This window comes from Peromyscus leucopus, chromosome 4 (genome assembly GCF_004664715.2).
Source record: "Peromyscus leucopus breed LL Stock chromosome 4, UCI_PerLeu_2.1, whole genome shotgun sequence".
NCBI lineage: Eukaryota > Metazoa > Chordata > Mammalia > Rodentia > Cricetidae > Peromyscus > Peromyscus leucopus.
This window is the reverse complement of record NC_051066.1, coordinates 53,174,263-53,188,145: the sequence shown is the minus strand read 5'-3', so window position 1 is coordinate 53,188,145 and position 13,883 is coordinate 53,174,263. Positions and strand designations below refer to the sequence as shown.

The window sequence follows — 13,883 nt, the reverse complement described above, 5'->3', positions numbered from 1 at the left end:
GGACATTTTATTGAAATAAAGTCAAAGTTGGATTTACAGATTGAAAGAGCACATTATTCAGAGTCAGTACTTACTGCTCAGCACTGAAATACATTTGATGCTAATGGAATTTAAAGATAGGAAAAAATCAAATCCGTGGGCATCTAGGCAAAAACTCATGACACTCTGGAAAAAATGTCATTCTGATGTTAGACTTCTTATGGTCACATTCCCCGAGTACTCAAAGGCAATGGGATAATATCTAACCAATCTTTGGGGGAGAACATGGCCCTACAATTTAAAATCTAGGAAAATTCATATTTAATTATTAAATCACAAGTGGTAGATGCTTTGAAATATGCAAGGAAGAGTGTAGGAAGTACAGTTCCAAGGAGCTGGAAAATGTGGGCAGCTGAAATCTAGCCATGCAATGGATGAAAGATGCCAGGAAAAGTTAAGTCCAGCATTCAGTGCTGAATGTCTTTGAATGTGCAACTAAGTTAAACATTAAGGCCTGTACTTATGGGAGCAAATGTAAGCCTCATATTACCAACTGTGGCAGTGGGGCTGGTTTCCATACTTGGGACACATGGCAACAGGCAGTGGGCTGGGTATGCAGATGCACACTGGACCAGGGAAATATGTCCCTTTTGTGCTTTGAGCATGAAATGTCTCACATTCTTGACCACTCAGTCCTCTGCTAGTGACACTGTTTGGGAAGGCTGAGGAACCTTCGGAAGTACAGCCTTCCTGGAGGAAGTTGGTCCCTGGAAGTAGGTCTTTCTATCGGCCCCACTTCCCGTTCGCCCTTTGCTTCCTAACTGTGAATGCAATGCGACCTGCTGGCTTCACTCTCTCGGGCCACCATGCTTTCTTTGCCGGCTGCTGGGTCTTCTCCAGCATGACGGGCAATGTCCCCTCAAACTTAAAGCCCAAATAAACTATTTGTCTCTTTCGTTGTGCTTCTTGTCAGGTGTTTTCTTAGTACAGTCCTTTTTCTACTAAGTGGAATTAAGCCTAGCATTATTGTCTGGAGAGAAATGTTACCGGGTCATTTTTATCTCACAAGTATGTTCCCTGCAAATCAGTTTGAGAAGCGATCTGGGTAAAGCGAGGCCAGTGGCTCGAAGTCTTGATATACACAAGACTGCACACCCAGGCCCGAAAGCAGACAGCTTCTCAACGGGTACCGTTGGTTTTTTGTGTTAACTTGTAATTTTAATGTGTCGTGTAAATCAGTATCCCTTTTTTATTTGTGCTTTAAGGTTTTGTTATAAAAAATCTTGCCGGGCGGTGATGGCACACGCCTTTAATCCCAGCACTCGGGAGGCAGAGCCAGGCGGATCTTTGTGAGTTCGAGGACAGCCTGGTCTACAGAGCGAGATCCAGCACAGAGAAACCCTGTCTCGGAAACAAACAAAATTTTTGCTTTCAGTTACAGTGGTCACACACACACACACACACACACACACACACACACACACACACACACCATTATTTATGGCCTTTTATATCTATCTGGTATTGATTGATTTCGAGGTCGAATCTTGCTATGTAGCCCAGGTTAGCCTCACATTTATGATCCTCCTGTCTTAACTTCCCCATAGAACTGATTTTTTTGGTAGTAAGTGTAAAGTTAGAGCTCTCTCTCTCTCTCTCTCTCTCTCTCTCTCTCTCTCTCTCTCTCTCTCTCTTTGTGTGTGTGTGTGTGTGTGTGTGTGTGTATGTGTGTGTATACACAAAACCTTCTCTTGGAACTATTTTCTTCTACTTTATTGATACATCTGTATTATAATAAGTACCTTAAAATGCCTGGCTGTTTCTAAGCTCGCTGCATTGTTCTATGGGGCTGTTTGTCTGTCTCTACAACAAAAGCACACAGTCTTGATTTCTACAATTTTACAATAGTTTGGTATTGTGTAGGGTAAGTCTTCTGTTATTCACTTTTAAAATGGTCACCTCACTGTATCCTAGGAGAGGAAGAGGAAACTCCTCTTTACACATTTACCCTTTGTCACAGAGGAAAGTCTCTCCTAAAAGTGGTTCTAGAGTCTGCGATCATGGTCTTTGGGCATTCAGGCGTAAACTGATAAGTTTGCTGAGTACCAAAAATAGAAATGATGAATGTCTTTCTCGATTGTCTCATGCCAGAAGTGATATCTCACTGTCTTTTGTTTCTCTTAAGTGTTTCGGTTGGTTGATTTTAAGTGACTTTTGTCAATGGCTTTTTCTATTAGAAAACAAAACAAAACCCTTAGCTGGACACTGCTGTCAGCATCAGGAAATGCTTGTCTTTTGATGGGAGTGGTGTACTTAATGATATTCCATCCCGGGGACTGTCTAAGTGATTCCTGTCACTTCTCGTAGCTCCTTGCAGCTCACACACTTACTGTCGTCCCGTGTCTTTTAGAGCGTGGGCAAGGAAAATGAGTGTGGAAAGTGCAGTCTGGTGTCCTCAGGAACCACCTCAGCTTTGCTATTTCCTGTCTCTCTGTTCTGATCATCCTGATGACTGGCAGCGATCTCCTCATCCAGCATGCTAACAGGTACTTACCTCTTGGCTAAGCCTCTGACTTCAGGACTGCTTTCTGGAGTCCCTTTACTAAATGAAGCAGAGTTAGCCATGCACGCTGGATTTCTAATGTGAGTCCTAACTCCTTGGTCTTTGTGTGCATAAACACTCAGTGAAGCCAGTGGCTGGGTGACATCCCCATGTCCTACGTCTGAGGGGAAGTGGCAGGTGGTGAGTGTTGTCCAGCAGTTCTGAACCTGCCTGTGATTTCCACCTCCCCCCATTCCTAAGTGGATTTTAAATACTTCTTCTGGCTTCCTTTTCCATCACCTTCTTTCCATTTCCTCTTTCTTTCTTTACTTTTCCTTCTATGAAGGATCCAACTTAAGTCCGGTTTTATTTTTCTTCCAAGTGTTTTTTTAGAGTACAAAATAGAAGATTAATTTTTTTAATTCTCTGATAAACACCTAAATGAGCATTTTTCCATATACATGCACATATATCCAAGCTCTACTATTAATATATCACATTATATATTCATATATTAACTTGTTATTAGGAATAAAATATGCATTCTTTTGAGCTACAAACCACCTTATGTCACTTTGTTAATAAGTATCTTTTAGTCTATTAACTCAATCCACACATTGGTCATTATCAAACTTAAGTCTCTGCTGGCCATCTCTGCCATTTCCTCTCCCAAGTTTCTCCTACCTCTGGATTTTTCTATAGCATTTAGTGCAATCATCATGTCATAGCTTATGTTGCAAACTACAGAGCAGTTTCTAGGCGTCTCCTCACTTTCTATATTCATACTTGACCACATTCTGTTGTATCTGTATTCAAACATCATTTCTAGCTCTTCCTCCCTAATGCTTGTTTTTGCTGTCTTTACCGATCTCTCACCTGGCATTGTCTCCTGACTCCTACCTTGGCTTGTAGACAAGGAATTCTTGTCAATCAATTATTAATATGGCTCCTACTTATCTTTCTGATCATGCACCTGCTTTTCCTAAGCTTCATTTAATTTTGTGGTTGTCTGTTGCCTAGGCAATAGTGTTCATACACTCAACACTCAGGGCTTACTACTTCTGTTTCCAGGTTAACTTTTGGTTTTCTTCCCTGGTGCCAGCCTTGTTCTAGCCCTTTCTTTCATATCTACTCACCTTCCAGTGGTCAGTCAGCCTGTGTCTGTGTTTGAATCTCTGTTTTTGCACATAGGTTCTCTGTGGGGGAAAAGTGTACTGGACACTGAAGGAGGTGACTGTCCAGGCTATTGCAACAGGGGAGATGCTCATTAATGAGGAACGTATCAAAGAAAGGGAAACATGCTAGAGTTTTAGAGAACTACAGGGACAAGGGGACTGTCTGTGTTGTGTAAGAAGAGCTTTCTGGGACCATGAGGTTGGAGACTGCTGTTATTTGGGAACACAGAAGGGTAGGAGAGTCTTCTGAGCACAGCCATTTCTGAAACACTGATGTGGCATTTTTTTTTTCTTTTTCTTTTGGTTTTTCGAGACAGGGTTTCTCTGTGTAGCTTTGCACCTTTCCTGGAACTTGCTTTGGAGACCAGGCTGGCCTCAAACTCACAGAGATTCGCCTGTCTCTGCCTCCCAAGTGCTGGGATTTAAGGCGTGCGCCACCAACGCCCGGCGATATGGCATTTCTTTATCGGTACTATTTTGTGCTTAGGACTTGGATAAAATTTTACACTGTCCACACTGACTGTTCTCTGCAGTTCCCTTCCACACCTGTCTGTGGCTGGTTTACTTTCTGGCTTGGCGCCCTTGAAGACTGACCTCTACACAGCATCATGCTTGGGCTGTTTTGTCCTCTGGCTTCCAGTTGAGTCTCACAAGCTATGAGATCAGCACAAAGCTTATGAAACAGGGGTGTCGCTGTCCTCTGTCACGCTCGGTTATAGAGGTGTCCTTCCCTACAATTTCAGCTCCTCGAAGAAACCAGCAGTGCCACTTTCTTCCTTTTCCCATTCTCCCTGGGTTGTCTCCGGTTTTAGGACCATTCACTGCTCTCAGAGCTGCTAGTCACTGGGTGTTTCCCCACTCCTTACTGTAACCCACTCCCAGAATCGGTCTCTTTGTTGGAACATCTTTCCTGAAACTCCTTCGGCGTATTCACTGCTTACTGCCAGTGTAGAGTGGCTCAGTGCCTCACCTGGATGACCTCCTCCGTGCCCAACTCACAGCTGTCCACTCACCTGCTGGGACTTAGTTCGCCTGAGGATGTGATCACTGTCCTGCATGCTTGGGTAGCCTTTGAGCGTCTATCAAGATAGAATTATGCATCGGTAAATTGCTTCCTGATCTGTACTATATTGTGACAGGGCATTTATTTTCTCCATATTTCCAGAGCCCATCCCAGTGCCCGGAGCACTAAGTGTTGGATAAATGCTGATTGAGGAAACACATAAAATTCTAATTAACATAAGGGAAGAATTTGTGAAGAGGGAAGGTAGTGGATGATCATTTAAGGCAGTTTTGGCCTTTTTGAGTAGCCCTCTTGTGAAAAAAATAAAGATTAAGAAAATTTTAAATCGATGATTACTTAGTAGTCATTTTCTTTTTGGTGGCAGCAATGTCTACTTGAATATAGTTTTGGTTTCGAGAGCTGTTTTTAAGTGGAAAGAACAGAGAGGAACCAGACTAACTACTCCTTGATAAATATCCAAATTAAAAAGACTTCTCTCCACGGAGCTTTTCCAAAGACCAGGCAGGGGATGTCTTGTTTCCTTCACTTGGCGTCTACAGTTCCCCAGGGTGGAGTCACCAGCCTGATCCACAGCAGGAGAACTGAAGACCACTTGTTCACTTTCACTGATCCAGAAACCACTTCTGCAACTCCGCTTAGGATACTCTTTCTTCAGGTCCGTGGGTTATATGTCCTTGCCTGTGTTCATTTTATACTCATATGATAAAATCAGACTTGAGTTTGTGCAGCCAGTTTTATGAAATACATAAAACTATGATTCAGAATTGGCCCAAATCATGAGTACAATATGAACTCTCTTCTCTTTCATTTACAATTTCATCTGGGTTTTTTTTGGTTATGATTTCTGTAGCTGCAGGTATTTGATCACAAACAATGATCTATTTGAATGGATCTCAATCTCTCTGTCTCTGTCTCTCTGTCTCTGTCTCTTTCCCCTTCTCCCCTTTCCTCTCTCCCTTTCTTCCTGTCTCTCCCCCTGCCTCCCTCCCCCCAATTCTCTCTCTACGATCTGTCTTTATTGCCCAGGCTGGTCTAGATCTTCAGCCTTAATCTCCTTAGTTCTGGGATCACAAATGTATACCACCAGCCATACCCAGCTAAGTTCATTATACTTTGTATAGATTCATTTGAAAGCATAAAGACATCAATTTGTTATTAGAAGTGCTTGTGAGAGTGGAAGAAGGCAGTTATTGTCCCAGGATGGCATGCTTAATTAAAGAGTGATTTTGTTCTGTGACAACCAGGCCATGTGTGTCCCCAGGTATATTCCCTGCTGCTTGCCTTAATACCTAAAATTTCTATCATCATAATGTTACTTTAGAAGATTATAACTCCAGGAATTCCCCTTTCTGAATTATAGATCAATCACATCTATTTTCATTAATTAATTTATCATTAGCCCTTAACAATTCAGCAGGCAGTAACCTGGCCCACAGAAGGCTCTAGACCAAAGATTGACAAATTTATTTTCTGTGAAGGTTTACCTAGTAAATATCTGGGGCTTCATGGCCAATATAATATCATTTGTAACTATTCTGCTGTATTGTAATAGTAGAAAATGGACACAGTTCTGTTTTAATAAAACTTTATTTATAGAAACAGGCGGTGATAGGATTTGACCTATAGGCTATCTTTTGCCCACACCTGCTCTTAGTACTAAGAAACAAACAGATGAGGTTACATCCCAGGATTATGCTACTTCTCAATTGATTGTTCATCATGAAGATGCACAAAGGCCAACATATAAATTATGTTTCTCAACAATCTGCTGAGGCAAATTTCGCTGTGATTTTTAACTTTAAGTTATCCATAAATGGCAGACTGTGTAAGGGGATTCTATTAACGGCCCTGGATTCCTGAATATGTGGCTTTGACTTAAACTTGTGACAACAGTAGAGTCTGGAATGCACCAGAAACCTTCAAAGTCAGACAGCCTGATTCCAAAATAACTTCATGTCTATTATGGGCCCCAGGCTGATGTTGTGATGCCTCCTGGCCTTGTCTGGTTTCCAGTCTCACTACTGTACTAACTTATTTTCTTACTCTCTTGATAGGACTCAGGCCTGCTGCTCTTTTATTATTTATATCATTTGCCACTAACTGTAGGCTATTAACTGTCCCTCTTTCTTACCATCCCAGGTTCCTAGCTCTACCCTTAAATAATACTCTTCTATACAACCTAGTGGCCCATACAAGGCTTTCATCAAGTATTTATTTATGAAAACATTTTATCCACATTTGCATATTTTTTCAAGTTTAAATACTTCATCTTCTAGTCCTGCTCAATTTAGTATCAAAAGAACTTCAGCTTTTGAGAGCCGTGGATGGTACCACATGCGAATAGTCTCAGCTTAGGGGGCTGAAGCAGAGGGATTGAGAGATTGAGGACAGACTGGGCTACAGAGTGAAACCCTTTCTCAAAACAACAGTGATAACAAACAAAAACAAAACTATGAGTTTAAAGAATGTAAAACTGTAAGTGAACGAATATGGCAAGTGTTTGTGACATGTTCTGTGTATGTAATGGTGTGAGAGGCTTTCCACGGGAAAAGAGGAAACAAAATCAACACATTCAAATCTGAAGCGTGTTGCATAAAGGTAAAACTTAGCACCAAAAGCTTTGCTTTGAGCTTCTAAAGAACCTAAGTGAAGGGGGAAAATTATAGATTTTGTAATTCCCTCCATCTAGTAGAAGGAATCACATTTGGGCATCTCAAAAAAAAATTCTGATCCTGTGCTTTAAAGTTTAAATTATTTTATAGAGAGAAAAGGAGGGGGGAGAGAGGGAGGGAGGGAGGGAGGAGGGAGGGAGAAAGAGGTGGGAGACGAACATGAATTGGCCCATGAGATTATGCATGTACATTCTGCACTCATGCATAATGTATGCATTATATATTATACACTCGTGCATGTAGAGGCCAGAGGACAATATCAGCTTTTATATCTCAGATGTCACCCACCTTGTTTTTAGAGACAGGGTCAGGGTCTCTCATTGACCTGAGACTCAACAAGGAGGCTGAGCTGGCTTGGCCAGTGAGCTGTAGGGAATCTGCCTGTCTCTGTCTCCACAGTGCTGGAATTATCAGTGTGTGTCACCTCACATGATATTTTTATTACATATTCTAGCAAATCAAACAAAGGTCTTCATGTTTGTGTGGCAAGCACTTTGCCTACTGAACTATCACCCCAGCCCTAAATTCTTTATTTATGAATCTTACATCTTTGTTGTTTTTATAGACAAGTTCTCTCTATTATGCAGCCCTGGCTGTCCTAGAACTCACTCTGTAGACCAGGCTGGCCTTGACCTCACAGAGATCTACCTCCCTCTTCATCCTGAGTGCTGGGCCATCATGCCTGGCTGTATATATATATATATATATATATATATATATATATATATATATATATATATATATATATTATCATGGCTTCATGGCCTAGTTTACTATAGGGTGCATGAACTTGGAAGATGTGTATCCATGGCTTTCTCTTTATTCACAAAACATGTATTTATAACAGCAAACAACTGAAATAAAGCAAAGTATTTTGAACCTGTTTTACTTTTATTTTGTTTTAGTTTTTAGGGTCTGATGTAGCTAAGACTGGCCTCAGACTCCCTGAATGACTTCAGACTCTCTAGGACAAGCTTGAATTTCTCCCCCTCTTCCCCGCCCCCACCTCCACTCCCAAGTTCTGGCACTACAGGCATGTGCCACCATATCTAGTATATGCAAAGCCAGAGACACAATCTAGGGCTTTATGCTAGGCAAGTTGTTTACCAGCCAAACTACATCTCCATACTTTGGTCTGATTTTTTTTTTTCCAGCAGAGTGTTCGTTTGTTTGTTTGGGGGGATTGACTGCTTGTTTTCATTTTGTTTTAAATGCTCATCATTTACATTTTAAGAATCAAACACTCAGAAGTTCTATCACAAGGTATTTGTTTGTCTTATATTCTTTGTGATTCTAGACCTATGCATCTATAACTTAAAATTTCCCATTCTATCTTATAAAATGCCTCCAGATGGAAAATGCATTTTAAAAAGTCCTTTATTCTCTTTATTCTTTGGACATTTCTCAAGATTGATTCCTTAAAGTGTAAAACCAGAAATGCAGTTGTTTTTTTTCCCATGGAGCACTTATTTGAGAAGTCAAGGAAAATCAAGTCCCCCACAGTAAGCTCCAGGAACACGGTGGCATTTATCTTTGTTGTTTTGGCACATGAAGTTCTGTAGCTCCGATGCCTGTCACACTGATTGACACATGCAGACACTCAGTGCACATTTATTGTGTCAGAGGATGATTTTCACAAAGTTAGAAACACAATTTTAGGGACTGGAGAGATGGCTCAGTGGTTAAGAGCATGTATGCCTCTTGCAGAGGACCTGAGTTTGGTTCTGAGAACCCACATCAAGCTGCTCACAGCTACCTGTAACCAGCTCCAGGGAATCCCATGTCTCTGGACTCCTTTGGCACCTGCACTCTCATGTACATACTTACTTACATGCAGACACACACACACACACACACACACACACACACACACACACACTAAATATAAAAAATAATATTTTTTTAAAAGACAAAAACCTAACTTTGCAAAAATGTAAAGTAAGCATGTAGAAAAAAAGTTATTGGCTTCATGAATGAGCTAACAGAAGGTTGGCAAAATGAGTTCTTTTTTTTTTTTTTTTTTAACTCACTCTGTAGCCCAGGCTGGTCTCGAACCCACAGAGATCCACCTGGCTCTGCCTCCCGAGTGCTGGGATTAAAGGCGTGCGCTGCCACCACGCCTCGCCGGCAAAGCTAGTTCTAAAGCAGAGAGACCCTGCTAGTTAGTATGTCAGTTTGACACCAGCTAGGGTCATCTGGGAAGAGGGAACCTCAGTTGAGAAATGCTTCTATCAGAATAGCCCTGGGTAGGTGGTTCTGAGCAAGCCAGGAAGAGCAAGCCAGTCAGCAGCACCCCTCCGTGGCCTCTGCTTCAGCTCCTGCCTCCAGGTTCCTGCCTTGAGTTCTGCCCCGACTTCCTTCATTGATGGAGTGACCTGAGAGTTGTAAACTGAAACAAACCCTTTCATCTCCAAGTGACTTTTGGGCATGGTGTCTTATCACAGCAATGGAAACCCTAAGACAGGCACTGAAAGAATGCTGGCCCAAATGGCCGCATTACACAGATTTTTTTTTTTTTTTTTAATGATTACTGTCATGCAGGACACGCACTTGGAAGCACTGGGCTTTGATTTTCTTCTACACAGCAATCATCTGCTTTTCTTCTTGCATGAAATCCATTTGCATCATTGTCAGTATTTCCAACCTTAACACCCTCCCTGGCCGAACGTTTAACGTCCTATAAGTAGTAAAATTAAGCCATAAATTATTGTTAATGGTGTTAGAGAATTAAAGCTTATTTACTAGATCAGAAAATAAAAAGATATAGTCTTCTTGATTTCTAAAACCAGAAATAATTGATATCTTGTTTATTATTTGATTAGTATTATATGATGCCAAGCTAAGTTACATTAAGTTACTTTTAGTCTGTTTATTTGTATTTAAACACTGTATGTATTCAACAAATAATTATGAAATGAACTTAAAATTTTTATTTATTAATTTGGAGACAGGGTCTTACTATGTAGATCTGTCTGGCCTGCTACTTGCTACGTAGGCCAAACTGGCTTTGGAACTCATTGAGATCTGCCTGCCTCTGTGTTGAAAGTATTGGGATTAAAGGTGTGTGCTACTATGCTCAGCAGAGAATGACATTTTTTTTAAGTCAGAATTTATCTGTCTATCTTGCCTTTGAACAAGTCCTGTCCACATAATTAACAGCCACAATCCTACTTGCTCTTGTTGATGAAGGCATAAATAATGGAGGAGTAGGTAAATGGACCGGGGAATCAACCAACATGGCTGAAACTCAGTTCTGCAATCTACGGTCTGCACAGCTTCCTGCATGACCGCTTAGCCCCTCGAAGCCCTACTTTCCCTCAATTGCATGGGGATCATGTACTTGGCCAATAGCCTGTAAGCATTCACCCACGTGCAAGGATTGGCTACAACTTGCACATGCCTCATTTGCAATAAAATGGCAGGATGAAGCCTCCAGCGTGATTTTTTTTTTCTTAAGAAGGAAGAACTTGGGGCTGGAGATATGGCTCAGGGGTTAAGAGCACTGACTGCTTTTCCAGAGGACCCAGGTTCAATTCTTAGCACCCACATGGCAGCTCACAAACTGTCTGTAACTCCTGTTCCAGGGGATCTGACATCTTCACACCAGTGCACATAAAACAAATTTAAAAAAAAAAGAAGAAGAAGAAGAAGAAGAAGGAAAAACTTGCTGTTCTTTAGGCAAAATAATGAAAAGAAATTACAAATAATAAAATATCAATATTGCAAGCCCAGGTACCAAACAGATCTGGTAAGGTGGTGGTACTAGCAATGTCTGCTGTATAAGAAGGCAAGTACAAATGTGCATTAGACTTTTCCTCTTTCATCTTGGCACCTCACCACTTAAAATGGCTCTTTCATCCCTAATTCTTGTAATGACCATTGCAGAGATGAAAACAGTTATTGCATTATATTAAACTGTGGGGAGGCTTTAACTGACCCGGCTTTCCTGTCTCTCCGCACGGCACAGGTGGTGAAGTTTACCAAATCCTTTGAACTGATGTCCCCGAAGTGCAGCGCTGATGCTGAGAACAGGTAAGGCCCAGGGGCTCCTGCTGGTCTGTTGATGCTCTTTGGCCCTTGGTGTTTGCTGTGTGGGATGATAATTCATTGAGGATAGGAGTTGCTCCTTCTCTGTATCATCAAGTGCGGACATTCATTGCTTTTTTTGAACTTCAGGACTTAAATAAAAGCTATTGCTGAACAGTGGGTGCGTGGAGGATACATCTCCTTTGCCATGTGTTTTTAAGACAAACTTTTAGAACAAGGTCTGGTGGTGCTAGCCTCTTAGCCTAGCTGCTTGGGAGGGCCGAGTCAGGAAAACCGCAAGTTCAAGGCACACCAAGGCTGTGGAGTGAGACCAAGGCCAGCTTGGGAAGCTTAGGAAGATTGTCTCTCAAAATAAAGGGAAGAGGGCTGAGGGTCCAGCTCAGTAATAGAGTGCTTTCTGGAGTTTGTAAGAGTTCTCTGGGCTGACTGTCAGTAAAACGAAAAAGGAGAGACTAAAATTTAGTACTTGTGAGATGGTTATAACCTTGCCTGTAGACTTCAGTACCGTCTCTCCTGAACTTCATAGCAGTTTGAGACTTGAAAATGTGCTGATCTCAGGATTGCTTTTATAAGTAATATGGAATAGCAGTGGTAGAAGCCTTATTTCTTCAGCCACTGGTTGTGTGTGTGTGTGTGTGTGTGTGTGTGTGTGTGTGTGTGGTGTGTGTGTATTTTCACACCAAGCATCTGCACCAAACATTGAAGCTGTAAATGAATAAAGTTCATTTTTTAAATCTTCCCTAATTATTCAGAAAACACAACTCTCTGCTTTATTCTGGCCCTTTTACTCTCTTTTGCTTCCTCATATTTGACCAATAATCTCTTCTCCTGACAATGAGTTTCCAGCAGTTTGTCTCTGTTGGCATCTTTGTGGCTATGACAATAAAAGTGAGGGTCAGGGGTGACCAGTGAGCACCCCTTAGCTTTGCACTTCTGGAAGTAATAGCTGGGCTACTACAAAAATTGATCCTCTTGGCTCTGGCACCTCTAGAGGAGAGGCTAGGAAGTGATGACATTAAGCAAAATGCAAAGATTTAGAGAAAGATGGGTCAAGGGTTGCAGACAGTATGAGGACCCCCTGCTGATGCTGACACCAGTCTCAATAGTGTGAGAAGCTTCCGTCGTCCGTTAACTGCCACGTGTGCTGACAGAAAGTAAGTGTTTCGCACACCCAAATCTTTTGAAGTAGACATGGCTAACCCGGAAAGACAAGAGAAAATCAAGGGTCGGCAACGTCCTAGCTAGCCTTCACTGTTGACTTGACACAGCCTAGAAGCACCTGGAAAAGGGATCTCAACTGGTGGTTGTCTTTATCGGGTTGGCTGTGGGTATGTCTGTGAAAGGCGGTCTTGGTTGTCTACGTTGACGCAGGAGGGCCCAGATCACGGCAGGTGGCCCATGCCTGAGGCAGGTGGTTCTAGGCTGTATAAGAATGCTAGTTAAGTATGAGCAAGTGAGCAAGCGGGAAGTGAACAGCAAGCAGCATCCCTCCATTGTTGCTTCTTTAAGCCGCAGCTTGAGTTCCTGCCCTGACTTCCCTCTTGGACTGTGATCTGGAAGTGCAACCCAAGGAAATCCTTTCCTTCCCAAAGTTGTTTTCACTCAATGTTTTGTCACAGAAATAGAAAGGAACTGGAATAAGCAAGTTTGTAAGCTGGTCAAGGCCCTGCAACTAATAACAAGTAGTCTTCTATCCAAGGCCAATAGAGCTCTTCTGAACTTTAAACTTTGATTCTGTTGTGACATTTAACTTAAAGTCTGACAGTTGATCCCGTATAATGAATATCTTTTAGGTTAATGCTTCCCAAGTCTGGTTGATCAATCAGAATCAAGTTTGGAGAATTTGGTAAAAACTTAATCCTCAGGTGTTCACTGAGATATTCCTATTAAATATATTGGAAATGAAATACGAAGATCTATATATTCAAAAGGCTGTCCAGGTAAAATCCTGTTTCAGTATTCAAGGGAGATAGGATTTTTAAAAAATATGTATTATTGCCTTTAATTTTGGAAAACAGATACTGTATTTGTTACTTTTCAAAACACCAGACAAAAGCAACTTTAAAAGGGAAGAAGGGTTTGTTCTGGCTTACAGCTCGAGTGTAAGTCTATAATGGCAGGAGAGTCACAATGAGGCAAGCTGGTCGTATCCCATTCAGTCAGGAAGCAGAGTCATGAATAGGCTTCCTCACCTCCCTTTCCCCTCTTATTCAGTCCGAGCCCCCAGCCCATGAGACAACCCAAATTGAGGATGAATCTTCCCACCTCAGGTATTCTAATCTAGAAAATCACTCCCAGATCTACCCAAGGTTTATCTCCTAAGTGATTCCAGGTCCTCAGAGGTTGAAAATCAGATCAGTGTTGCCATCACAGAAACCAGTAGGTCAAAATGGAAACTTAGTTATTTTTTTTTGTCAATTGTATGAATTTAAAGGAGAGCTCTG

At 41.6% G+C, this 13,883-nt stretch overlaps 1 protein-coding gene across 1 annotated transcript in view; it reads left to right on the top strand.

The window, feature by feature from the left end:
• Pde11a (phosphodiesterase 11A) overlaps nucleotides 1–13,883 on the top strand; it is a 348,364-nt gene that overhangs the window by 136,148 nt on the left and 198,333 nt on the right. Inside the window, exon 5 of the mRNA XM_028880604.2 lies at nucleotides 11,360–11,424. Coding sequence (XP_028736437.1) covers nucleotides 11,360–11,424 — 65 coding nt within the window. The remainder of the gene's footprint in view (nucleotides 1–11,359; nucleotides 11,425–13,883) is intronic.